A 26,658-nucleotide genomic window follows, 5' to 3' on the forward strand; every position below is an offset into this window, starting at 1 on the left:
TATTTTATATATTGTTTTTCCCCTTTTTTTTTTTTTTTACTTTATGTTATGGGCATCCTGCCTTGTCAGAGCACACAGACTTACTTTCTTCTAATGGTTTCATGATATTCTATAGTCTAAATTGTTGATCTATTCCCCTACTGCTAGCATTTTTATTGTCTATAATTTTTTAACTATTACAAATTATATAGCATTTCATTGTGTAATTGGATATTTCTTTAAGACAGATTCCTGGAAATGTGGTTGTTGAGTCAAAAGATAAGAGCATTTTTCATCTTAGTGGGTTTACACAAACTGTGCTAAAGAAGCTGTACAAACAATATAGGAAAGTGTTCTTTTCTTCAATATGTAGAAATTGGATAGTATGAATTTTCAAAAATGTTGGCAACTGATAGGTGAAAAAACAGTAACATTGTTTTAATTGGCATTTGTCTAATAAATAATGAAGCTTCATTGTGTTTCAAATGTTTATTGACAATTTTTGTTTTTTTCTGAGGAAATATCTATTCATATATTTTGCCCATTCTTCTATCAGGTTGTCTTCTTTCTATCAATTTGTAGGAATTCTTTATATATGAGAAATGTAAACTTTTTTTCCTATTATCTAGGTTGCAAATATTTCCTCTTAGTCATTTGTTCTTAAATTGTGTTTACAGAAAACAATACTTTAGGTTGGAAGTTTTCTAACTTCAATTTTGTCCTAGGTTTTAACTTTCTTGATGTGGGAGGGTTAACTGTGATGATCTTCACTTCCTGACTCAAAGGGTCAGACTGTGATGGAGACTCATTTAAATGGCTTGTGTGTAGGGGTGTCTGGAAGACATTTTGGATCTTATGATAATTATTCTGCTAATTGATAAATTAGAATATTTAACTTACAAAGATGCAAACCATAGGGCAGAATACATATTATGAATATTTAATACAGAAATACTGAGACATATATGAACAATTGTGTTTTCTTTAGTGTATGAGCAAATCTAAATAATTGTGCTAGTGGGTTAGCATCAAAAACAGTGGAATATGGCATGTAACATTGCTCTTCTCCTCCTTCAAAAAAACTTCAGCCGAGTCTGCCCATCAACTCTACCAGGGACTTTTTCATATGCTAGACGTCGTTTTTTGAATTGTGGTAGTTGTGAGTACATAAAACCTGTTAAAAGGAGAAAAAGGAAAACCATTTTATTGCTTATAATAGTAAAGTATAGGTTTTTTCTTTTCCTTTTTTTTTTTTTTCTTTTTTGAGGTGAAGTTTTGCCCTTGTCGCCCAGGCTGGAGTGTAGTGGCACAATCTCGGCTCATTGCAACGTCTGCCTCCTGGGTTCAAGCGATTCTCCTGCCTCAGCCTCCTGAGTAGCTGGGATTACAGGCACCTGCCACCACACCCGGCTAATTTTTTGTATTTTTAGTAGAGACGGGGTTTTGCCATGTTGGGCAGGCTAGTCTCAAACTCCTGACCTGAGGTGATCCACCTGCCTCGGTCTCCCAAAGTGCTGGGATTACAGGCATGAGCCACCATGCCCGGCTGAAGTATAGGTATGTTTTCCTCACTATTCAAATGGATTTTGTGTCTTCATCATCTACCTACAAAGTGTCAAAATTTCCAAACTGGGATAAAATAATAACTATTAAAAAGTATGTTTTTAACATAAATGCCTCTGTACCTAATGGCCTGGTATTAAAAATTAGTGATAAATGAATATATTTTTATGCTCATGCCTTGTACAAGTAGTTAAATCTCCCTGGGTTTCAATTTTCTCTTCTGTGAAATGAAAAGTTATAATACGTAATCTCTAAGGTCTCTTCTAATTCTAACATTTTTAAGTAAAAACAATCCAAAATGGTTTGGGAAGCAACTCAGGCAGGGCTTCGTAATTCCTGAAAGTTTCCAATAAGTCCTCATTAATTAGGATATAAGTTAGAGGCTCGTTTTGACAGACTTTGAACCTAAAACAAAGACATATTGCCTGGTCTCCGTGTACCTTGTACCCATCTTTGTGGTGAGAGTGTGTACAATTCTGTCAGGTTTTTCTTCTTCTTTTTTTTTTTTTTTTCCAGTTTGCCCTTCCTATTCCTGACTGTGGCTTTTTTTCACTTGGGCTAATTTTCTTTTCATGAACATATGCCCTTTTGGGGGATATCATTTTCACTAGGGACATATTTCTTTTCAGGGAGAGGTTATGTGTTTAGGAATCTATCTGTAAATTCATGTCTTTAAAGGCATGTCTGGAAAACAAATCTTTAACTCCAATTAAGGAGCTAAAGAATCCTTAAGTAAACAATTAGATGAAATACAGGGAATATTAATGATGACAGGACCTTGGTTCTTCACTGTAAAGCTGTGGGAGAGCCTGGACTACCAGTAGCATTCTGGTAAATGTTTAACAACCAGCTCTCGAAACAAGGAAAGGCCTGATTTGCAGCATCTGCCAATTTTTGTGGTATGAAGACACCCACCATGGCTGATTTCAAGCTACCAGTGTGATAGAAACAGTGTTTTTTTCTGGATATCAATCTCTCACAGCCAATTCTAAAATTTCTAAAAATGCTTAAATTTCTTTTTCTATAGCTGCCAGGAAGCTTTCCCATGAAATAAATGTATATTTTGCACCTATTTAATAACTCCAATTTATTATCCATATATTATTTATATATGGATATCCATAAATAATATAAATAATATAAATAATAAATAACTATATATGGATATCCATATATTATTTATATATGGATACTATATATGGATATATATTATTTATATATGGATATCCATATATAGTTATCCCTATATTAGTATCCGCATGTGCAATTATAAAGCACACACAAATTTCCAGTTAACCAATACAAAGTGTCCCAAGTACATTCACAGATGAAAACAGTTTTGAAGAGATTACCAGCATTTTGGACATTATGAGCAAAATTCACTACATCCTTGCCAAGTCGGATAAAGAATCATCATTAATAAATGGAAGAAGTAAATAATAAACTGATAACAATGCAGTTGTCAGAAATAAAAAAGTTCAAAAAAACCAACAACATGAGAAAAACCCCACTCTTGGCTCAAAGAAAAAATTTATAATAGATCAATAAGAAAAAAATAAAAATTAAAATACCATATTTAAAAATGGTATTAGTAGCTCATATTCAGCTTCCATTCTAGAGTCTTTAATATGCCATTTTCAATACTCTTGCTTTTAAGTTTTCCCTCATGAGCTTGATCCTTGACCCATAGCTGTAATGTGAAATTTATTCTAAGCCCTGATGAATGATAGGTGGTGATCATGTAAGAACTCACCTTATATGGCTTTTTTTATATATGATACATTAACGTGAAAAATCCTAGATTTGGATACTTACAGAGGCTGATTATGAAATCAGTAAAATGGAAAACTAAAAATTATAAAACAGTTTTAATAATTATCCCTGGGGATATAATCTCATAATTGCAAGAGTTAGGGTACCATTATTTAAAAGTTTAAAAGGCAGGTGGGGTGCAGTAGTTCACACCTGTAATCCCAGCACTTTGGAAGGCTGAGGCAGGTGGATTGCTTGAGCCCAAGAGTTTGAGACCAGACTGGGCAACATGGCAAGACCTTGCCTCTACAAAAAATACAAAAATTAGCTGGGTATGGTGGTGCGTGCCTTTCGTCCCAGCTACTCAAGAGGTGGAGGAGGGATGATTCAGCCTGGGCGACAGAGGAAGACTCTGTTAATAATAATAATAATAATAATAATAATAATAATTTAAAAAAGCAATGTATTTTGTTAAACAGACATGCCAAAAAATAAAAATAAAGCAATGTAGTAAGTAATTATATCGTAGAGATCCCATATATACACTTCGGGACAAATGGAAAATTATCTTGAGGTTATGGGTTATGCTAATGGCTTTGGATAAATTTTCCAGGGCTGTGCCAATATTAATTCAAAAAGTGTTTTATCTTAAACAATGTATTTGGAGGTAATGATGTATTATAGAAAACCAGTTAAATAAAATTTGCCATATTGAATGTAGATACTAGTATCAAAGAGTCATGTGAACTGTTTGAATAAAATTATTTCATGGAAATAACTTGGAAATTGGAAGAAATTAATATTTCTAAACTGACATTATTTTATAGAGTATGTGATTTAAAAATACATAACTAAATTAATGAATTAAAATGTAGGTAGATGTTTGAATATTCTACTCACATACCTAAAAGCTTTAAGCTTTTTCTAACATTTAATGTTAGAATTTATTTAAAAATGACTTCTGGGTCTTCTCATTGGAAAATGGGAGGTTATATATTGGAGTGCCCTGTGTTCAAGAACATACAGTAATTCACATGCGTATTTTGTTTCAGAGTAGAAAAGTATTAAATTTTCATCCAGTTTATGAAGTTAGCATAACCTTTATGTCCAAATGTGATAAGGCACAAATAAAGAACACAATCTAATATCATGAATGTAGACATGAAAATCATAAATAAATATTAGCTACCATATTTAACAGCATAATAAAAGAATCCCTTAGGCCAGGCCAGGTAGCTCACTCCTGTAATCCCAGCACATTGGGAGGCAAAGGCAGGTAGATTACTTGAGCCCAGGAGTTCGAGACCAGCCTAGACAACATAACAAAACCCTGTCTCTACTAAAAATAGAAACGAATTAGCCAGGCATGGTGGTGCATGCCTGTAATCCCAGCTACTTGGGAGGCTAAGATGGGAGGATGGGTTGAGCCCGAAAGGTGGGGGTGGCAGTGAACCAATCATGCCGCTGCACTCTAGCCTGGGCCACAGAGGGAGACCCTGTCTTAAAAAAAAAATCTCTTAGACAAGGTAGCATGAAATATTAAATAAAACAAAAATATAAAAATTAAAAAAAAGAATCACCCCTCAAAAACCAGTTATGTTTATCACAGAAATGGCATAGATAATTTAATATTAGTAAACCTGTAAATAAAATCTTTGACATGAATAGGTCAATAGAGAAAACACATTTGATTTTTCCCAATATGTACTAAAATGAGTTTGAATAAATTCAGCATCTATTTTTCACAGAAGTTTTTACAAAACTAGACACAGAATACTTCCCATTAAAGTGAGGAACAAAACAAGTTGTAAGTATTAAATAAGAGCAAATCCAAGCATTACAAGTCCTGTAGCTTATACAATTTGGGAGGCCTTTTTAAAACAAAACAAAGAATAAAAGATTTTCTTGGCCCCTCTCAGGCCTCACAAAAAAACCTATGAAAAAGAGAAGTTTGAAACTTAAGCTTCCCCCTGCCCTCCCCTTTTTCTCCTATCCTGGGGAAGGCCACCTTTGTACGGCTGTTAGAACTTAATATTTTGTTTTAGATGCTTGGGCCAATGCAGTAAGAAATGATACTGAAAGAAAAGCTAGAATCACTAGAAACAAGAAAATTAAATTGTTCTTTTAAAAATTTGATATGCTTAAATGTTCAGACAACTCAAAAACATCCACCAGAATGGAGCTAATAATAGTGCCTATTTAATAGAATTGTTAGAATTAAAGTAAATAATCCAATAAAGGACTTAGAATAGAGACTGGCACCTAATTAGGCTCTTTTAATAAATGTTAGTCAATTAAATATACCTGCTCCACAAAGAGTTTAATTTTCTAATTCACTGATTCCTCTGTTTAATCTTTGTTGATTTTAGCCTCTTGCTTTACTTAGAGTTGCACTGCTTTTATTTTTAACTTCTTAAGTTGAATACTTAGTTCACTTAAGGCTATAATAATTTAACACAATATATTTTCTTTGCATTTATTTTAGAGTTTAGATTTTCTCTTTTACCCAACAGTTATTAGAGAAGTTTTTTAAATGTAGTAATGAAAACAAAAAAAAATGTTAAATTTGGAGATGGTTTTATCTTTTAAAATTAAATTTGAGAGTAGTTTTATCAACTATTGGATAGTGTTACCTGTTAATGATTCCTTGTCTCCTGAGTTAAATGAAGATTCAGGGTGCCTTTTCTGTCCTAAACTTTTTCCAGCTCTTTGGTAGAAATAAAAGCTGTTGAATTCTTTTTGATTTGCATTAGAATCAGAAGCATGAAATAAATCCAAACTGGGGACAGATGGTAATTCTCTCCAGAAAGTCTCATCATTTGAACTTTCACATGTGAGGCCTTCAGACTCATCTGATAGACATTTTTGCTGATCAGTGAATAAATTACCTTTCTGAGAGTACAATTTGTTACATGTAGTCTGCTCTGCACCATATTGTAAGTTGAACGGGTGATTCTCTTGTTCCCATATATTTTTCTTAAAGTTCCAATGAAGAGGAGATTGAGTGCCCTCTAGTGAAAAGATAGGGTCTGATACTTCTTTATTTATGAAACCTTTTGCTTCATGTGTTCTCCTTTTCTGAGAATTTATAAAACGGGGGACAACTGACACTCTCTTCTGAGTGTCAATTGGTGATTTTATAGTTTCACAGTTCATTTGTGTTAGACCCAAAGAAAAGACATCTGACTCTGAATCACTGTGGTTTAGAAAGGAGTTATAAGCCGGTCTCCTTGATTCTATATTAATTAGAAAAGGAGTATTCTGCCCTATATTAGGTTTACAGCTGGAGTCTTTCCAGTAGCTGATCTGATTGTATGAAGTCACAGGTGGTAAAAAACTTGAGATTTCTTTTAGTTCCATAATGGAAGAGTTGTCATTCGAAGTGGTGGTTTTGTCTTCCTGCACTGTCTCTCCTAATCCTAAATACTGATAATATTCATTATGTTCTTGAATGACAGAGTCTAAATCAGAAGCTGAACTCTGAGAAGACAAGGTACTAATCTGATTCCTATTTTCCTGAGGTGATGAAATTTGCGGTGATTTTGTTATGGAAGAAGAACTAATCTTGAATAGGGAAGTGATGCTACAAAAATGCTAAGAAATGAATTAATATAATGCAAACGTCAGTTTAGTAAATATAAATAATGATGCTTATCTATATGGAAAGAAGGCAAAATATAAATGGGTAGTCTATTCATAGATATTACATTGATCCAGGTATTAAGAACATGAAATCATTAGGCTCTATGAAAAGAAAAACTCATTGTAATTCATACATATTTTCTAATCACTTGTAATAGAATTTTTAATAGTCTATTCTTCAGAACAATTTTAGGCTCACAGCAAATACAATAGAATTTTTAGTTATACAATTCATACATGAATACTATTTCCTTGATAAGAATTTTAAAATATTACCAGTAAGGCTAAAGTTATCTTTACAGCTAGAATTAAGGGTATGTTAGGACTGTTTGGAAGAGGTAATGTAAATACATGTGAATAAGGTATATAATTGAATTTTCTATGAGCACAATAATATTCCAAAATGATTTAAAGCTGACTCTATTGAATTTATCTGTATAAAATAGCTTTAGAATGTATAATATAGGCTGGGGTTTATGGCTCATGCCTGTAATCCTAGCACTTTGGGAGGCCAAGGCAGTTAGATCACTTGAGGTCAGGAGTTTGAGACCAGCCTGGCCAACAGGGTGAGACCCTGTCTCTACTAAAAATATAAAACTTAGCCAGGTGTGGTGGTGCACACCTGCAGTCCTAGCTGCTCGGGAGGCTGAGGCACGAGAATTGCTTGAACCTAGGAGCAGGAGACTGCAGTGAGCCGAGATCAAGCCACTGCACTCCAGCCTGGGTGACAGAGGGAGACTCCATCTCAAAAAAAGAAAAAATACTGTAATCTTTGGCAGGATGAGGTGGGTGTATCACCTGAGGTCAGGAGTTTGAGACCAGACTGACCAACGTGGTAAAACCCCGTCTCTACTAAAAAAAAAAAAAAATTCAAAATTAGTCAGGCATGGTGGTGTATACCTATAATCCCAGCTACTTGGGAGGCTGAGGCAGGAAAATCTCTTGAACTTGGGAGGTGGAGGTTGCAGTGAGCTGAGATTGCACCATTGCACTCCAGCCTGGGCAAGAAGAGTGAAACTCCATCTCAAAAATAAATAAATAAATAAAATATAAAATAAAATAACATGTATAATTGATAGCTAATTAAAAGTCTATAAGAAATTTAGTTCAAGTAAATTATTTCTTTGCTATTTGAAGTCCAAAACAATTAAACTTGGATACCTTCATTTTAAAAATCCTATTGTAAAAATAGATACTCAAATCGAAAGGAAATAAATTCATATCATAATACAGATCTCAAATAACTAACCTTTAACACTTTTTCTGGGACTTCAGGTAGGAGTTCCTGAAGTTGACACAGAGTTGCTAATAATATCCAATGCAGTGAAGGTCCTTTATTTAGCATGAGCTGAGCCACCAATGGGTTAATACATGGAAAATCAAGTAAGTACATTTCTTCCTAGAAAAGAGTTTAAGAAATAATCAGTCAGTAGTCTTTTGAAAGTAAGCCATTTTATTCTACAAGTAAGTACATTTCTTCCTAGAAAAGAGTTTAAGAAATAGTCGGTAGTCTTTCGAAAGTGATCTATTTTATTCTACTCGTTGCAGCAGATTAAAACTTTTGTCATTGCACCTACCACTCAATTTGAGACATTTGGGGGAAAAATATTACCAGAAAGTAAATTCAAATACAGGTTTTTATATTTGCTTTGCAAATATCTATTTTATACATTTAGAAAATATACCTCCGATGGTGAAACTTTAAGCCAGGATTTATCCAACCATTCATGAGGATCTCTCTTTGAGGTCATTAAATTGTGGTCAGCAATTTGTCGAATTATCAAGGCAGTTGCTTCTACTCCTGGGGCAATTATAAGCTAAAAAATATTTTTTATGTTAGATTATAGGAAATACTAGGAAGCAAAATATAATATTTTTTAAAAAGTTTGTAATTAGAAGATAAAATTAAACAATAGCAGATTCTAATCTTTAACACGATTTTAGATAGAAACTATTGGTTTATCTATATCCAGGACATTTTATTTATGAAGATAACCAATTTTCCTTCCTTATTTAAATGTGATATACTTGTATTTTTAATTTTTGGAACTAAATCATTTTCATTTCATTTGGCATTTATTAATAGAGTCATTAAAATATAGTGTTATATTTCAACTATATTAGAAAAAGCAGCAATTTGAATATCATTAGTAATATTACTATTTTGCTGTTTCCAAAGGTTAAACTTAATAGCTGCCAATTAAAATAAGAATTTTAAAAATATAGTACAAGATTTTTCAAAGACAAAGTTAAAAAATAAGGATACTTATAAATGAAGTTGATGTTGTATTCAAAAAAGAAAAAATAAGGTTTTGATTTAGAGTAGTCGTCATTCCCAGCATTTTGGGAATTTCTCATCTAATATTGGCTTACTGATTCTAAGATACCCCTGCCAAAAATGTGGTGTTTGTGTATATTAAATTTAATTCTAAAAAATAATTTTTTCCCATTAGTACAGTAAGAAAAAAAAGTAAAGAAAAAATAATTTCATAATATCCTCTGTTTCCTGTCTGACATGTTTTCCTCCATGCCCTTCTCTCTTCTGAAATGTCAACCTTCTTCTTCTGCTTTCATTTCTTTCTTTTCTTCTTCATCTTTTAAATTTGATTGAAGGAAAGATAGTTCATGAGTTAGCAGTTTAATGTGAACAGAGAAATACTGCCCCAAATAATCATATCCTGGAAATATAAATATCCTGTACTACAGTGGAAATTTAGTAAACCGTAGAAATCTCACAAAATAATTATGACTTTTTTTCTTTTATAAGAATACAAATACAAAACGGTTAGTACACACCTGGGGAGTATATGCATTTTAAAGAATTTTCTTTAAATTACATTATATAGGGAGAATACACAGAAATACATTGTTCAATTCCAAATGTACTTTATTGCTAGTTTTGGGTGTTTTGAGAAGATATGACACTTTCATTTAAATATAAACTTTATTTTAACCCTTTTCCCATTTAGAAAAAAAAAGTGCAGCACTCATTTAATTTTACATAAACACGCTCTTTGAGGCTGAAGCAAATCTGACTGATTTTTGATGTGAAAATAAAATATAAAAACTGTGCTTGGAGTTATTTCTAAACAGAACTAACATCAGAATCATCTGAATCATCAGAATTTTCTATTTCAGAAAAATCAGATTCATCAATGGACTCTTCAGCCAACAACTGTTTGAGAATGATGTTAACATCACGAGTAGGAATACTGTGTTTTCTAGGATTTGACATTTTCAGGGATTGAGAATTACTATATTTTGTAATGGAAATACCACTACTAAAAATAGAATGCTATAAATAGAAAGATGTCTTTTGTTTCCAAAGTTGATATGCTACAGCGATGCAAAAACAATAATAAAAATGAGATATTTCATGGCAAAGTTTTCTCGGGGTAAACACTGCAGCAACAAGCCTGGCTGGTGAGGATTCTCAGGGCAAATGGGAAAAGGGTTAAAAGCCATAATTTTATGATGGCAGTAATGACAATGAATTTATTAGGGCAGGAATTCTGGGGCTCATGGCTAGATTTGGGAATTCAGGAACCTCCTTAATTTGTTTGCAAAATTTTGCATGTGTGTATTTATGCATTTTCCTGCAAAGATGGTTCATAAGAAAATTACAGAACTTTTAAAAAATTGGAATAACACCTAGCATAACACTACTAGCAGTATTTTCTTTTAATTTAAGAAAATGTTCTTAAACTTCCTAATGCTTCCTTGATTTTCAGGTTCTTCAGATGCCTGAAAATAAAAAGGTGCTAATGGTTCTGATGTGCTCTAAGAGATCAAAAGCCATGCTACTAAATAAAGTAAGGTAAAGCAACAATACGTTCTAAAATAATATGAGTCCAGGGAGCCTCCTTTAATACAACAATGTCATCAAGTCAGGAAAACAGGAGGCTTATCAGTACTGGGGACATACTGATAATAGAGTAAGAGCAAATTGACCATAGTTGCCTCTCAATGTCCATTGATAAAATGACCTACTTTTTAGATTATTATGTAAAACCTGAAAAGCTTTTAGAATAGTTTGATCCAGGTGGAAACAGACTTGTCTGGAATGGATTGTTCCTTGGGAGTACTCCTATTTCATTCCCAAATGCCTTCTTTGGATCATGCCCTCCCTGGGCCATGTTGCTGTATTTGAATATAGTATCACTCACTGGTATCATATGCCCCATGCATAGAGGAAAAAACTTTCTAAAGCATATTTTGCCTGTAATGGTTTACCCTGAGCTGGGAAGAGAAGAAGCTAAATAAGTGGTAAGACCTCACTAGAGACAAATTTACATTTGTCATTCACTTTAGGTAACTTTTCTAAGAATTTTATTTTTGTTTAGTATGCAGCACAGAAACAAAATTATCTGGAATTCCAGTTCAAACAGATCATTTGTTGATTTTCTTAGCAAGTGGTACTTTGAATTCCACTTAGTAGACATTTATTGAATGTTTTTGCTTTGTGCAAAGCACTATGCTAGCTGCTAGGTTTTACAAATAAAAAGAACCTCACTCTTACCCTTCGGGGTGGAGGATATATGAATAAATATCCCCATACCATAATAAAGATATGAAGTGTTAGCAGGAGAATGGGAGGAGAGATGATGCATCCTGAGAGAGTAGGATTGGAGCAAGTTTCTTTTCTTTTTTTTTTTTTAATTATACTTTTAAGTTCTAGAGTACATGTGCACAATGTGCAGGTTTGTTATATATGTATACATGTGCCATGTTGGAGTGCTGCCCCCATTAACTCGTCATTTACATTAGGTATATCTCCTAATGCTATCCCTCCCTCCTCTCGCCACCCCACGACAGGCCCCAGTGTCTGATGTTCCCCATCCTGTGTCCAAGTGTTCTCATTGTTCAATTCCCACCTATGAGTGAGAACATGCGGTGTTTGGTTTTCTGTCCTTGTGACAGTTTGCTCAAAATGATGGTTTCCAGCTTCATCCATGTCCCTACAAAGGACATGGACTCATCCTTTTTTATGGCTGCATAGTACTCCATGATGTATATGTGCTACATTTTCTTAATCCAGTCTATCATTGATGGACATTTGAGTTGGTGCCAAGTCTTTGCTATTGTGAATAGTGCAGCAATAAACATATGTGTGCATATGTCTTTATAGCAGCATGATTTATAATCCTTTGGGTATATACCCAGTAATGGGATGGCTGGGTCAAATGGTATTTCTAGTTCTAGATCCTTGAGGAATCGCCACACTGTCTTCCACAATGGTTGAACTAGTTTACAGTCCCACCAACAGTGTAAAAGTGTTCCTATTTCTCCACATACTCTCCAGCATCTGTTGTTTCCTGACTTTTTAATGATCGCCATTCTAACTGGTGTGAGGTGGTATCTCATTGTGGTTTTGATTTGCGTTTATCTGATGGCCAGTGATGATGAGCATTTTTTCATGTGTCTGTTGCCTGCATAAATGTCTTCTTTTGAGAAGTGTCTGTTCATATCTGTTGCCCACTTTTTGATGGGGTTGTTTGATTTTTTCTTGTAAATTTGTTTAAGTTCTTTGTAGATTCTGGATATTAGCCCTTTGTCAGATGGGTAGATTGTAAAAATGTTCTCCCATTCTGTAGGTTGCCTGTTCACTCCGATGGTAGGTTTCTTTTGCTGTGCAGAAGTTCTTTAGTTTAATTAGATCCCATTTGTCAATTTTGGCTTTTGTTGCCATTGCTTTTGGTGTTTTATTCATGAAGTCGTTGCCCATGCCTATGTCCTGAATGGTATTGCCTAGGTTTTCTTCTAGGGATTTTATGGTTTTAGGTCTAATATTTAAGTCTTTAATCCATCTTGAATTAATTTTTGTATAAGGTGTAAGGAAGGGATCCAGTTTCAGCTTTTTACCTATGGCTACCCAGTTTTCCCAGCACCATTTATTAAATAAGGAATCCTTTCCCCATTTCTTGTTTTTGTCAGGTTTGTCAAAGATCAGATGGTTATAGATGTGTGGTATTATTTCTGAGGGCTCTGTTCTGTTCCATTGGTCTATATCTCTGTTTTGGTACCAGTACCATGCTGTTTTGGTTACTGTAGCCTTGTGGTATAGTTTGAAGTCAGGTAGCGTGATGTGGGGCAAGTTTCTTAAAGGAGGTAGCGTTTGAACTGGGCAGTGAAAGACAGGTAGAACTCTGACAGCTCGCAGTAAGAGAATGGGGGAATAGTATTCCTGGGGGAAGGCAGGCCAGAATGACATGTTTGTGCAAAGGCTGAGAGGTGACAGTATGGAGGCATATTCAGTAAATGGTGAGTAAAATAATGTTAAAGAAGGAATCACTAAGGGCCACATTGTGGAGGAGTTTGAATCCAGCTGAGTTTGAACTTTATGTTGACTTAAGTGGGAAGCTATGGATAGTCTTTGAGCAAGAAATTCAAATCAACAGCAAATTTTTATCAAGAGACTACTATGTACCTGGCATTGTGCTAGGTTCCAGGAATAAAAAAAATGAATAACTATGTTTCCTTACTTTTAAGGAGCTTATAGTCTAGTGAGTGAAATATTCACAGCTGTATTTCAGAAATGTAATTGGTGTCTATATGTGATGAATTGAAGTGGGGAAAGAGTAGAAAAGGGATATTAGTTAGGAAGCTACTTTAAAAATCCAAGTGTGAGGTGACGAAGGCCTGAATTTAGGCCTAGAAGAAGCAGAAGGAGAGACATACTCTAGAGATACTGCAGAGTTAAAAAGAAGACTTAGCTACTAATTAAATTAGAATAGTGATACCATAAACTAAGCTTGTGGGAGGATGAGAAGCTATGTTTTGGACATGTAGAGTTTGAGGTACTTGTTGGATATTCATGTGGAGATTCCCAGTAGTCTGCTAGAATATAGGTGCAGACCTTAAGAAATGTCAGGAAAAATTTAAGAGATATACTCAGAAATGAAAGCAAAATCTGTAGGAATCTCTAAGTCCATAAAGAAAAGAATGTAATGTGATAATGGAACAGTGCTGAGCCCTGAACTTGGACAAATGTCTAAATTTCAGAGCAGGACACTGAAAAAGGGGGCCAAGGAAAGAGACTGATTAGAGATCACCAATATATTACCCTAGTATATGTCTTAAGAGTTCCATTTACAGCAGATACAAGCTTAGTACATCTTTCATAAGGAACATTTTTAATCAAGGGATATTTATTTTTATTCATATCCTGCTATGTTTAGAAAACATCTGAGTAGTAATAAAGAGAAGAAACATGATTTTAAATTCATTAAATTAAAGCCTTTTGGAACAGAATAATGATAAAATGTTTATTAATTTGAAAACTATTCTTTATTTAGCTTTTAAACAGTTTTTAATTCATTTGCTTAACACTTTTTTCTCATTGGGCACTTAAGTTTGAGTATAATTTTGGTTTATAAAAAATACTTATGAAGAAACACATAGGAAAAGAATACCTTTACATCCAGTTCTTCAGAGTTTAACCCAAATGAAACCAAAGCTGCATAAATCAGTGCTAGGTGATGAAGTGTCTTTTCTGTAAGCGGATACCTACAAAGAATTATATTACTATATTTCTATTCATTTGATATCGGATTATATTTATTAAAAATTCATTTTGTTTTCCACATTTCATAATATTTTTAGAATAACCTAGCTAAGACAATACTAGTGTGGCAAATTTGTGGGTTTTTTTTTTTCCACTCTGTACTCTTGAAAAAACATCTCCGTCTCCATTCTTTAATAATACTGTCAAATCTACGGGATGCATGTGTGTTAGGGGAGGTGTGGGTTGTGGGAAGAACTTAACTCATCCCTTTCCTGACTCCAGGGATGGCTTTATGACCCAATCCTAGCCAACTAGAATACTCCATCCCCCTAGTCAAAGTAACAGGTTCAGACATGGACACATGACCAGAACCAGGATACATGGAATCCTCCCAGAGTTCCCTAAACTGTTAGAAAATGCATCTTTTTCTTTTCCTTCTGTGGTTACTAAGCAGGTCAGATGTAAGTGCTGAACGGTGGGTAGATATTTCTACTACCTTTACCCACTTTATGTACCCTAAGCAACAAAGAGGAAATTACTAGCTTATATTACGAAGAAGTCCAGAGGAAGCCATTGTTGGATCCCGGGACTCAAACAATACCATCAAGATAATGGCTCTCTTTATTTCTTGGCTCTTTCCTGTTTTGGATTCTTTCTTAGATTAGCTGTTTCCATATGAGAAGCTGATAAGAACACTGTGCCTAAACTGTTGACAAACAATGTAGTTTCTGTTGAACATCTGCTTTTCTTCTTAGAGTCTAGAACTTCGATTAAGTGCCAGGCAGAGGGTGCCTACTTGACCAGCCCTTAAAAAAAACCCTGGGCAATGTGTCTGTAATGAGCTGGTCTAGTAGAGAAAATTTTACAAGTGTTATAACTGTTTGTTGCTGAGGAAGTTAAGCACATCCTGTATGACTCTACTAGGAGAGGACTCTTAGAAGCTTCCTCCTAGTTTCCTCTGGACTTAGCCCCATGAGCTTTTTTCCTTTGCTGACTTTGCATTATAGGCTTTGTATTGTAACCTTGCACCGTAATAAATCATAGCCATGAATACAGCTATATACTGAGTCCTCCTAGCAAACTATCAAACCTAGTATGGTCTCAGGGACCCCTGACACTCAAACAAGAATTAATGGCATGAACACTAACGTAATTCAAACAATTTCTTTTGTATTTTCAGTTTTCCTAATTTGGTCAGTTGATTAAGATACTTCCTAAATGTTCTAATTCTCTAAAAATATGAATCTGAGATATCTAGAGGTCTGAAATCATTATATTTTATAATATATGATTGTGAATATTTATTCACTCTTTACATCTTGAATATAAAACTATCTCAGAATATTAGATAATTATTTTCATGAAAATCTGGGTAAAAATAAGTTTGAATCTCCTTTTATTCTCCCTTGTACCTCAATTGCACTACTAGAACCACAGGTAGACAGTAATCTAAAACAACTTTTAAAAATTTCCAAATAAGTTATTTATCCAGAACACTTCCAAGTTCCAGATAAAGCTTAAAATGCTTTACAAGAAAGTTCAAAGCTTAAAATGCTTTACGCCCTTTATTATTCTTCAAAATGAAGGTTTTAGACCAGAAATATTATTTTTCAGTTCTGGTAGAAGGGAAAAACCAGGCTAAATCACTTGGTAGAAGTTATTTGTTAATAGAAGGAGGAATAAAAACCAAGGTATTTAGACTCTTATATTCGAACTTATACCAACCTGATAACAAGTGTATACAAAAAATTTAGTACAGTAGTTCGACAGAAATCAGACAAGTCCAGAATTACAAAATAATAAAATACTTAAAGCAGCAATTCTTAGTGAGATGGGGGAGGGGAGGATGGCTTTCATAGAATGTCCAGGGAAACGTATCATCTCCAAAATTCAAATTTGTTTTCCTGTGATCATACCTCCAGCTTGAAAATCCTTGACTTAAAGCAAACTAGATGAGCACGCAGAAAATTGCATAGCCATTTCCATTCAAATAAGAGGACTTAGGCTTAAGAAATACGAACATAACTTTGGATGAAGAAATGTTTACCTACTCTGAATTTAATGTTTCTTTGGTATATAAAATTATCCAACAATATCTGTACTGTAATGATAATGCCATCAGCCTCATAATGATATTGTCTGATGCCTTCTCACAATTCAATTCTTCTAGATCCTATCAGAAAATAAAGAAAATGTAAAAAATTCATTAGGTTGAACAGTTATTATGAAATTATGTTATATTTCAAGAATCTATGACATATAAATAAGTTGAAAAGAGGCATGGGTATGAGCCCCCATTTCATGGAAAAATTAAAATCATGCAGGAAGTAGTAGGAGAAAAGCTACAGCAGACATAAAACACCTAATGACAGCTTCAGCAAGGAAGGCTCCTGAATCTCCCAAGGTCCTAGATATGAAGAAAGCAGCCTATGGAGTGCCCCTAGTTTGGCACGTCATAGGCTAGTCGAATTTTCTATTGCCTTCGGAATAATCAGATCCTAGTCCTTTGTGGATCCAAGTCCTTTGTGGACTAGGATCTGGTCACTCTAAAGGCAACAGAAAATATGTTTAAAACTTATGAGATAATGTGCACTGCATGGTTATTCAGAGGAGATGAAAAAGCAGCAGTTAATGGACTTTCTGGGAATCTCTACCTAATGGTATGGAATCTCCTTTTCCTTTAACATAAGTAATTTTTGATAGATTAAGGAATTCAAAAAATGACCTTCCTCTAACAATAAGTTATATAATTGGATTACAACAGTTTTGCCAGCCAGGCATGGTAGCTCATGCCTGTAATCCCAGCACTTTGGGAGGCTGAAGTGAGAGGATCACTTGAAGCCAAGAGTTCAAGACCACCCTGGGCAACATAGCACAACACTGTCCCTACAAAAAATTAAAAAGTTAGCTGGGTGCGATGGAGCACGCCTGTAGTCCCAGCTACTTGGGAGGCTGAGATAGGAGGATCACTCGAGCCCAGGAGTTCGAGGCTGCAGTGAGCTATGATCGTGTCATTGCACTCCAGGCTGGGCAATGGTGCGAGACCCTATCTCTAAAAACAAACAAACAAACAGTTTTGCCAAACAGAAAAATATTGTTTAAGAACTTTAAATATACAAGACACAGTATCTCTTAAAAATCTCTAATAGAGTTGTGTTTTTCCATCATATAATTCTTATAACATTTGCTTATCAAAACACATATTAGCCACTAATATATAGCAATATTTATATTGCATACCATCAAACCTGGTTTCTGCTCCCACTCCCACCTCAATAAATTAATTTCTTTTCAGTTGGTTCTCCAATCAAGCAAACATATCAGGGAGATTCACCCAAGAATTTATACATAGAAAATTCCAAACTATATGAATTTTTGAAGAGAAATTCTCTTTCTAAAATCTAGCTTACTTAGAGACAACTCCTACTTACACTGGAAATGCAATTAATGACTGGAAATTCAATATTATCAATCATCAATTAATACACTATCTCCTTGTAATAAAAGTGGCTGGAAATTGCTTTTTTAAAGCTTTCAATACTATAATTATTCTATAAATATACTTAAAATAGGTTAATATACAATATTAAATATTCTTTATTTGCCCTATCTTCTTAAAGTATGTTAAAAAGCTATAAGGCATCAGAGAAGTTTGATAATAGTCATTTTCCACAGTGATGATTTTAGCACTTGTGGCCCATTTGCAAAATTTAGAAGAAATCACTAATACAGTTAAGCTTCCTACAGAAAAGATAATAACAAATTACATAGCCATATATTTTAGTCTATTTTAGTTTATATATTTTCTACCTAGTTTTACCTGCAAAATTACAGCAGTGTGTTCATCAATTGTCACCACTGCATAACGCTCTGAACTTCCAAAGAGTTTCAATGACTCACTGCAGCCTCTCTCTACTAGTGAGATGTTATAGCTGTAAAATACAATATTCTTGAGTGAAAAAATGAAATGCTAATAAAATTATTTAAGAAAAGTTGTAGTTCCCTCCTGCATGTTAAGTTATTTGGATTTCTATGCTTTTTCTTTTACATGTCAATTTGTTCTACTTTATAAAATTTGAAGAATAAAGTTATGATTTATTCAGTATATAAAACAAATCAGCTGAGATGTGTGTTGCCTTAGGCATTGTGCTAAATGTTACTGCACGTAACACTTTTACAAATGTTTTGACCCATTTATTCCAGCTCTTTAAATAATAATTCATGAAATCAAAAAATTATGGGACTAAAATATTCTGCATTTATCAGAATTTCCTTTTTTTATTCCTTAAAAATGGCTTACATTTTAAGCACTTTTTATTTTTTTACTGTATATTGTTATTATTTTTAGAGACAGCTCTGTTGCCCAGCCTGGAGTGCAGTGGTGCTATCATGGCTCACTGTAGCCTTGAATTCCTGGGCTCAATCGAACCTCCCATCTCAGCCTCCTAAGTGGCTGGTACTACAGGTACATACCATCATGCCCTTAACTACCTTTTATAAGCTCATAGTTTCCTATGAATGCTCCACAGCCTTAATATATAAAAATTAAAGCATGGAACATACATCTGTATTTTAACTAAGGTAACAATACAATTATCTTTCCTTGATATGGAGCCCAAGGTCCAACATTCCTGTGACAACTTGTGTGTTATGATAAAGTGTTTTATGATTTTATAACATCTAATGTTGGTATGACCTTAGATCTAAAGATTTAAAACCTTGAGAATTCATTTAGGACTTCACAGTTCTGTTTCCCAGGCAGTAAAGTTCCCTAAACAAGAATACTCATTCTCAATATTATCAATGACTCAAAGACATGAACATATAATTCACAGAAAAAAGCATATAAAATGTTCATATTTGCTGGTAACAAAAGAAATGCAAGTAAAACATGAATTTAAACAATAATTAAATATTTTTTTGTCCATAAAACTGATATTACCAAAAAATATAATATTCAATAATTATGAGGATGTGGTATAGGGAAAGAAGTGTACATTGATATAAAGAAAACTTACATTGATATAAAACTCACATTGATAAAAAACTTGCATTGATATATACATTGATATAAATAAAAGAAAACTATTCTTTTGTGATATAATTCCAGGCTTGAATCACAGACACATGGAGACACATATACAGCATAATATGTAGCCTATCAAAATATATATATATATATATACACACACATACATATATATATATACACACACATACATATATATACACACACATACATATATATATATACATATATATATATATATAATGTACGCTTTTGTTAAAATTATGAAATCAATAACTTACTTGGATTCCAGCAGCTGAAGTATGTCTGGAGTATTAAGAAGTCCTTCAGATGCAAAAAACACATATGGAATCTGAATTTCCAAAAGAAAACCTCCAAATCTATCCAGGAAGGTGCTTCCTAAATAAGAGAAAATTTATAAATATTTCTCTTTTATTCTCATCTCCTAGTTCTTTCTCTTTTTTTTTACTAAACATGAGGATAAGTAGTAGTAGTATAAAAATAATATTCAGTGTAAAAAATTAGAAACAGAGTAAAGACAGGCTCGAAGAAGAAAATAAAAACTATGTTATCCTACCTAGAAATAAGTTAATAGAGTTTACTAATACCACTATACACTAAAAACAGAGTTTTGCATATATTTCCAGACTTTTTTCAGTATATTTTCTTGCTTATACTCACACATGCGCACTCACTTCAATAAAGAGAGAAAAAATAGGGTCACTCTCTACCTGAAATGTTGAAACTTGCTTTATTCACTTAAGTATATATTGGGCATGTGCTGTATTAAATATATACTGATTTACATAAAGATTTTAAATTATGTGCAATAACCCATAAGGAAAACATTTTACAGATCAATAAGGAAAGAATAAATACCTCAATAGATACATGGTCAAAAGATATACACAGGTAATTTATAAAAGAATAGTTACACAAGATCAATTCCAAATAAACCATTATGGTGACCGTATTTTTAGAAATGAGTTGGAATGTCTCAGAATCTATTTAGACTTCCCACTCATATTTGAGGTGAATAGAAAATAATTGATGGCAAGTACTGAGAGAGATGCACTCTCACATTGAGTGCATTTTATACTCAAAATGTATCAGATTCATGGATCTGAGAATTCACAGCCTTAGTCATGACTGACAAATACAAAGAAATAAAGTGATATATGAAGTGGTTTAGACTTTCTTCTAAGTATTTGTAGATAATTTGTTTTACACATTAAAATTTTCTGAATCAGTTAGCATACTATTACACAATTGTCCCCTAAAAATCAAAAAAATACTATTGCATAAAAGCCATCAGATTAAGATTGGATATAAATGTAATAAAATTGTGCTATTATAAGTAAAATTTAGAAGCTAGATAAGGGAATGAAAACATATAATTAGTAAAGCTTACTTTACAAATGAGGACTACGAGGTAAGAGACATTTAAAGGACTACCCCAGGTCACACAGATAGTGGTGGGGTTAGAGGTTGAACTCAAGGCTTCTAATGTCACAGCTTATTTTTATCTATAAATCATAAACAGAAAATAGAAAATTTTCATTCTAATAAAGCAAAAAAAGGATTTTGGTTTATATTCTTACTTTCTAAAACTGTGTCTGGAAGAATCACTTTAAAGGCCGTGTAAGGAATATTCAACTCTTTGCAGTGTTTAGTCCAACAAGAGTCTTCCACATAATTGTATTCCACCACAAATGAGAACTTACTCCAGGGGAAATCTGCTCCAATATATTGATTATGTACAACTACACAGGAACTTGTACTAAAGACAAAAGAGAGCCAAGAAAATGGCATTATACTTGTGGCATTATTTGCTTGGACTATTAAAAGATGACTGTTTTCTGGCTGTTCCATCCTTCTCTAATCTATGCCTCATCTTAGAAAGGCACTGGTGCGTTTTCTGTTGATTTGCTCTTCAATTGTGTCAATTTCTTTATATTTTTCTTCTTAATGATCATATATTTTTATACCAGGATATAAAAACCTGTAGCCTATTTCATATCGTCAAATGGGAGACAGCCTGATTTTATTACCTGAGTACTATCAATAACAGAAATCAGCGTGAAAAATCAGTCTTATTTTCTTACAAATATAAGGTCTTAATCTTAGATAATTACATAATAGGATATTATCTGGCAACTTTAAAATGGGATTTTTTTTAATGGGCTTCATAAACAATTTAACAACAACAAAAAAGATGGACACTTAAATATCATAAATTTAGCTTTCTTTTCTCATAAAATCTCATAACATTTTCAAATCTCATAAAACATACCACCTACTATAATTAAAATTCTCAATTGCTGCTATCTAGAGCAATCTAGAAGTTAAAAAGTACCTATGTCCAGTTTTTATGGGCTTCTATTTGATTTACATTTTTTTAATTATTTGGATCCCAATATTTGAAAAAAATAATTTCTATGTAAAATGAGGCAAAATAAAGAGTTTTACACAATTCAACACTTGATTTATTATTAGCAGGCCCTCACTGAAAGAATTTCTAAAGGACATACTTCAGGAAGGAGAACCCTGAAGAAAGAAGATGTAAAAAACAATGCTGAGCAAAGAAACTGGTACAAATATACTCTAAATAGGCACTTCTGTACTATAATAACAATATTATTATTATTATTATTATTATTATTTGGGGATATTAAAATAAGATTGAATTAAATTTCTGGACACTAATAACATATAATACACAGGACAATGATCAGAATTAAAGTGCCCTATGTAAAGCATTTTTCAGGAAGAGGGTAGAGGCATTGCTTAATTTCAGATTTTGTTAAATTTTTAAAGTTAACTTCTAGGAAGATTTTGCTTTTCCTGTGAAACTGGTACGTTTGTTCCTCACAGATGAAGGAATGAATTTTTACCCCTTTAAAACACCTTCAGATTCCAGAAAATCTTTTCTTTCATTTGAATGAAGGACAGTCAGTGTTAAACCTGTTGGAAAAAAGAATAATTTTTTTCAGTGTCTTGTTCAGATACATATTTTTGGTATGTCATATATTTCACTACCATAAAAATGAATTAAAAATCTGTGAGTAACAAAACTGCTTAAAATACAATTTGCTAGATTATTTTTCTAAGTTTAGCATATCAGAAAGTTTGAACCATAACCAATATTTCTCTTGTGTGTATACATAGAGCATGGAAATTCTAAATTTATTATATAAAATAATAAAATTGATTAAAAACTTATTTTTGTTAATTTTAATTTTTATTTTTATTTATTTATTTATTTTTTGAGACAGAGTCTCGCTCTGTCGCCCAGGCTGGAGTTCTATGGTGGGATCTTGGCTCACTGCAACTTCCGCCTCCTGGTTGAAAGAATTCTGCCTCAGCCTCCCAAGTAGCTGGGATGACAAGTGCCTGCCACCACGCCCAGCCAATTTTTGTATTTTTAGTAGAGACAGGGTTTCACCATGTTGGTCAGGCTGGTCTTAAACTCCTGACCTCAAGTGAACCCCCGCCTCAGCCTCCCAAAGTGCTGGGATTACAGGCACAAGCCACCGCACCCCACAAAAACTTAATTTTAAAGTAAGCAAATTAAACACTCACCAGTCCTGTGCAGTTAATTTTATTTTGCTAAATATCAGGGTGGATATTATCTTTGTTCTCTAGCCAAAAATTTAAGTGATAACTAAATAAGAAACTGTATCTCAATGTAATAGGAATGCCTTTATTCTCTTTCTACTGAGTATTTAGAAGCAGAAGACTTATTGGGAACTGTTTCTTAGATTCACTCTTGCTTCTCATACTTTAAATTTCTTACTTTACTAATGTTTAAACAAAATATAATAAATTTCAAAATATTCTGTACCCATCCACACAATTTATTTTGGTAGACATGATTGATTCAAGAATAGCTAATTCTAGTTCGAATAAATTATATACTCTATTAGTGTATTTTTTCAACCATAAAGTTGACGAAGGTGTGATGTAATAATAATGAGAGTAATGGTTAATAATTTCATATAACTTTACTTGACATGACAATAGTTCTGGTAGCGATAAGAAGTGAGTACTGTTTCTGTTTTATAATTCATAAGGTGATTCTTCTATTTAAAACCTAATCTGGCCGGGTGCAGTGGCTCACGCCTGTAATCCCAGCACTTTGAGTGGCCAAAGTGGGTGGATCACCTGAGGTCAGGAGTTCGAGACCAGCCTGGCCAACATGGCAAAGCCCTGTCTCTACTAAAAAAATACAAAATTAGCTGGGCATGGTGGCGCAGGCCTGTAATTCCAGCTACTCGGGAGGGTAAGGCAGGAGAATGGCTTGAACCTGGGAGGCGGAGGTTGCAGTGAGCCGAGATCGCGCCATTGCACTCCAGCCTGGGCAACAAGAGTGAAACTCAAAAAAACAAAACAAAACAAAAAACAAAAAACAAACAAACCTAATCTGCTTAAATGATTGTATTAGCTATGATCCCAAAGCAGATTAATTACTTTGTAAGTGCAGTGCTAGATCTTACAAACGCATAGAAAACAGAACTACATTTTTACTTTCTAACACTAGGCAGAAAAAAAAAAGCCTCTCTTCCAGAAACTGAAGATAATTGCCATTCTGAAAAAGAGTAAAAACATCTTCCAGTTTATAGACTCAAAATTTTTGTGTCAGTAGACCTTGTTGAAATGAAAATAACAAGCTTAGTGATTACATAATCCTGAATGCCAAAAGAGACAGGAGTATTCAGCATGAAACCTAGATATGTGATACAGAGTAATAATCTGTCAATAAGGTTGACTATAGTCAGTAATAACTTAATTGTACATTTTAAAATAAAGAGTGTAACTGAGTTGTCTGTAACTCAAAGGATAAATGCTTGAGGGGATGGATGCCCCATTCTCCAAAATGGGCTTATTTCACATTGCATGCCTGTATCAAAACATGTCATGTACCTCATAAATTTATACACCTACTATGTTCCCACAAAAACTAAAACTAAAAAAAAAAATCTATCAGTGTATCTTCAGTAACATCAAAGGAGAAGTTGTCCCACTAAGTAGGTTTAAATATTCTTCTCTGTGGAGCAGGCATATTTCCTCAGGTTCTTCACAAAAACATTCCTTTGGTTATCCAAGTCCCCTTCTTTTACAGTGCAAACATTGCTCAGCATTTTCCTGACTTTTTAAAAAAATGTTTCCAATTACCCTGATAAAAATGTTTCCAATTACCCTGATTACAGACAACTGTGGTAGTCTCAGCCCCATAACTGTTAACTAGTTGCTCTAACATTTTGGTACTAGTAAGGATCTTATGAATTTGGTGGATACAAATCATCTTCCCAGGATTGGAAAACTGAATGAAATAATAAGATCCAAGTTTACAAATCTGGACTCTGGATATATGATAACTTCATCAAGAAATAGCACCTTATAAGACTCTGCTTGAGAGACCTTTCCATTCTCACATTACCATAATTTAAAATATTAGTTAACTTCCTGCACTAATGAGCAGATCTATGTTGCTATATTTGTATATTTCAGTTCAGTCCTTTTCACTAGTTTTAGTGTGTACTAGGTATATAGAGAGGCACTAATTGGCACATTCATTTGTTCAGTAAACTTTTATTGAGTGCCTTCTATGTTGTGGGCATTTTCCTGAGTGCTGGGAATACAAATTAGGGTATGATCTGAATCCCCCAAAAGCAGACATTTTAGTGAGGAAAACAAATAAGAGGATCATTTCTAAGGGTGATAACACCCTTATAGCCTGGGGTGGGAAGTGGTGCCTTAGAAGTATGCACATAATGGCCTGAGAGCACAGAGGAAAAGCATTGAAATCAAGCCTTCCTGAACAAATGTTTTAATTAATTTTTTAAAAATATGTAGGAGTTAGCTTCCTAACAAAGGGGGAAGAATATTCTTATAGCAGGAACAGGAGGTATAAAGGCATAGAGATACGAAACAGCATGATAGTTTGGTAAGGTAAGAGTAAAGAACTATTTTAGGAGATGAAGATGGCAAAAGATGCAGCTTATAGAGGGAAGAGAAATGGTAACCAAAGGGTGACATAGATTGACAGTGGTATTTTGTTTTATTTTTAAGAGTGAAGGGCTTAAACATTAAGGAAAAGAGTCATTAGAGAGAAAGGTTGGGCTAGGAAATAACTGATGGAAAAAAGTGCTTGAGACTGCAGGAGGAGATGGTATCCAAAGCACAAGTGAAAGATTGGTCTTCAAAGGGAGGTTCATTTCTATAGAGAAAAGAGGAAAGGATAAAGAACAGAGAGAAAGGCAGGTAAGTCTGTAAATGGTGATAGAGACAGGAGGCAGCCAATGGTCCCCCAGCAAAACCCCTCCTTCAAGCCTAAAACAGCCTGAAGGCTAAAAAACCAGACTGCCAGTCCTGGATGAAGCCCAGCCTTTCTTGACTGATTCTTTCTGAATAATGCCCACCTGTGCACTGGGAAGACGGGATGAGGCCTTGGGAAGTTCCTGCCGTTTGCAGGAGGGAGGATCCTGTCCTGTCCTCTTCCTGTTTGGTAACCTGGGATTCAATCTGTGAGATGGGGATCTATTAACAGGAACCCCTCTCACTTTGCTGAGTTTTTTCTTTTTCACCCAATAAATTCTGCTCTTCACCCTTCAAAGTGTCTGCGAGCCTAATCTTTTCTGGTCATGTGACAAGAGCCCGGTTTTTCTACAACAATGGTAGGGAAGGAAACTGAGGAGGACACTTAAATGATTAATGAAAATTAGAAGGCACAATTCCCTTCCAAAAAATGAAAGGATGGGTAACACAGTAGGGGTTTTTGGTATAGTCATTCGGAAAATAGGAGTGGAACTAAGAATATATAAAAAGATTGTTAAGACGTCTTAAGAGCCCAGGTAAATTTAGAGGGCATGAGTTTGTAGTACTAACAATCTATATGACTATGTGATTCTCTCCAATAGTGCTCAGCATCTCAGGTGTAGGAATAGAGAAGTTAAATGAATTGATTGATTCAGGGTTGAGGTTTAAATGAAAAGTACAATAGAAGCATAAGACTGATTAAAGTGATGGGTCAAATCACTGAGTCTGGAAAGAAAAGGAGATGAAACAAAAAAGTAGCTAGTGGATTATAGATCTCTAAGATGTTGAAGATCATGAAAGAGCTATAGGTATAGACAAAGAGCAATGTATCAGAATTTAAAGTTCAGAGGTAGGACAGTTCTGCATTATC

At 33.9% G+C, this 26,658-nt stretch overlaps 1 protein-coding gene across 1 annotated transcript in view; it reads right to left on the minus strand.

The window, feature by feature from the left end:
* Nucleotides 1-903: 903 nt before the first annotated feature.
* The window catches only part of SHOC1 (shortage in chiasmata 1), a 113,043-nt gene continuing 87,288 nt past the window's right edge, over nucleotides 904-26,658 (minus strand). The window contains exons 19-28 of the mRNA XM_054500512.2: nucleotides 22,364-22,433; nucleotides 21,071-21,249; nucleotides 19,751-19,868; nucleotides 18,261-18,372; nucleotides 16,492-16,613; nucleotides 14,349-14,442; nucleotides 8,622-8,753; nucleotides 8,186-8,335; nucleotides 5,928-6,888; nucleotides 904-1,153 (exon numbers count right to left, since the gene is read on the minus strand). Of these exons, the coding sequence (XP_054356487.1) occupies nucleotides 1,053-1,153; nucleotides 5,928-6,888; nucleotides 8,186-8,335; nucleotides 8,622-8,753; nucleotides 14,349-14,442; nucleotides 16,492-16,613; nucleotides 18,261-18,372; nucleotides 19,751-19,868; nucleotides 21,071-21,249; nucleotides 22,364-22,433 (2,039 nt within the window). The 3' untranslated portion in view covers nucleotides 904-1,052. The remainder of the gene's footprint in view (nucleotides 1,154-5,927; nucleotides 6,889-8,185; nucleotides 8,336-8,621; nucleotides 8,754-14,348; nucleotides 14,443-16,491; nucleotides 16,614-18,260; nucleotides 18,373-19,750; nucleotides 19,869-21,070; nucleotides 21,250-22,363; nucleotides 22,434-26,658) is intronic.

The sequence above is a fragment of the Pongo pygmaeus genome, chromosome 13, assembly GCF_028885625.2.
Source record: "Pongo pygmaeus isolate AG05252 chromosome 13, NHGRI_mPonPyg2-v2.0_pri, whole genome shotgun sequence".
Lineage (NCBI taxonomy): Eukaryota > Metazoa > Chordata > Mammalia > Primates > Hominidae > Pongo > Pongo pygmaeus.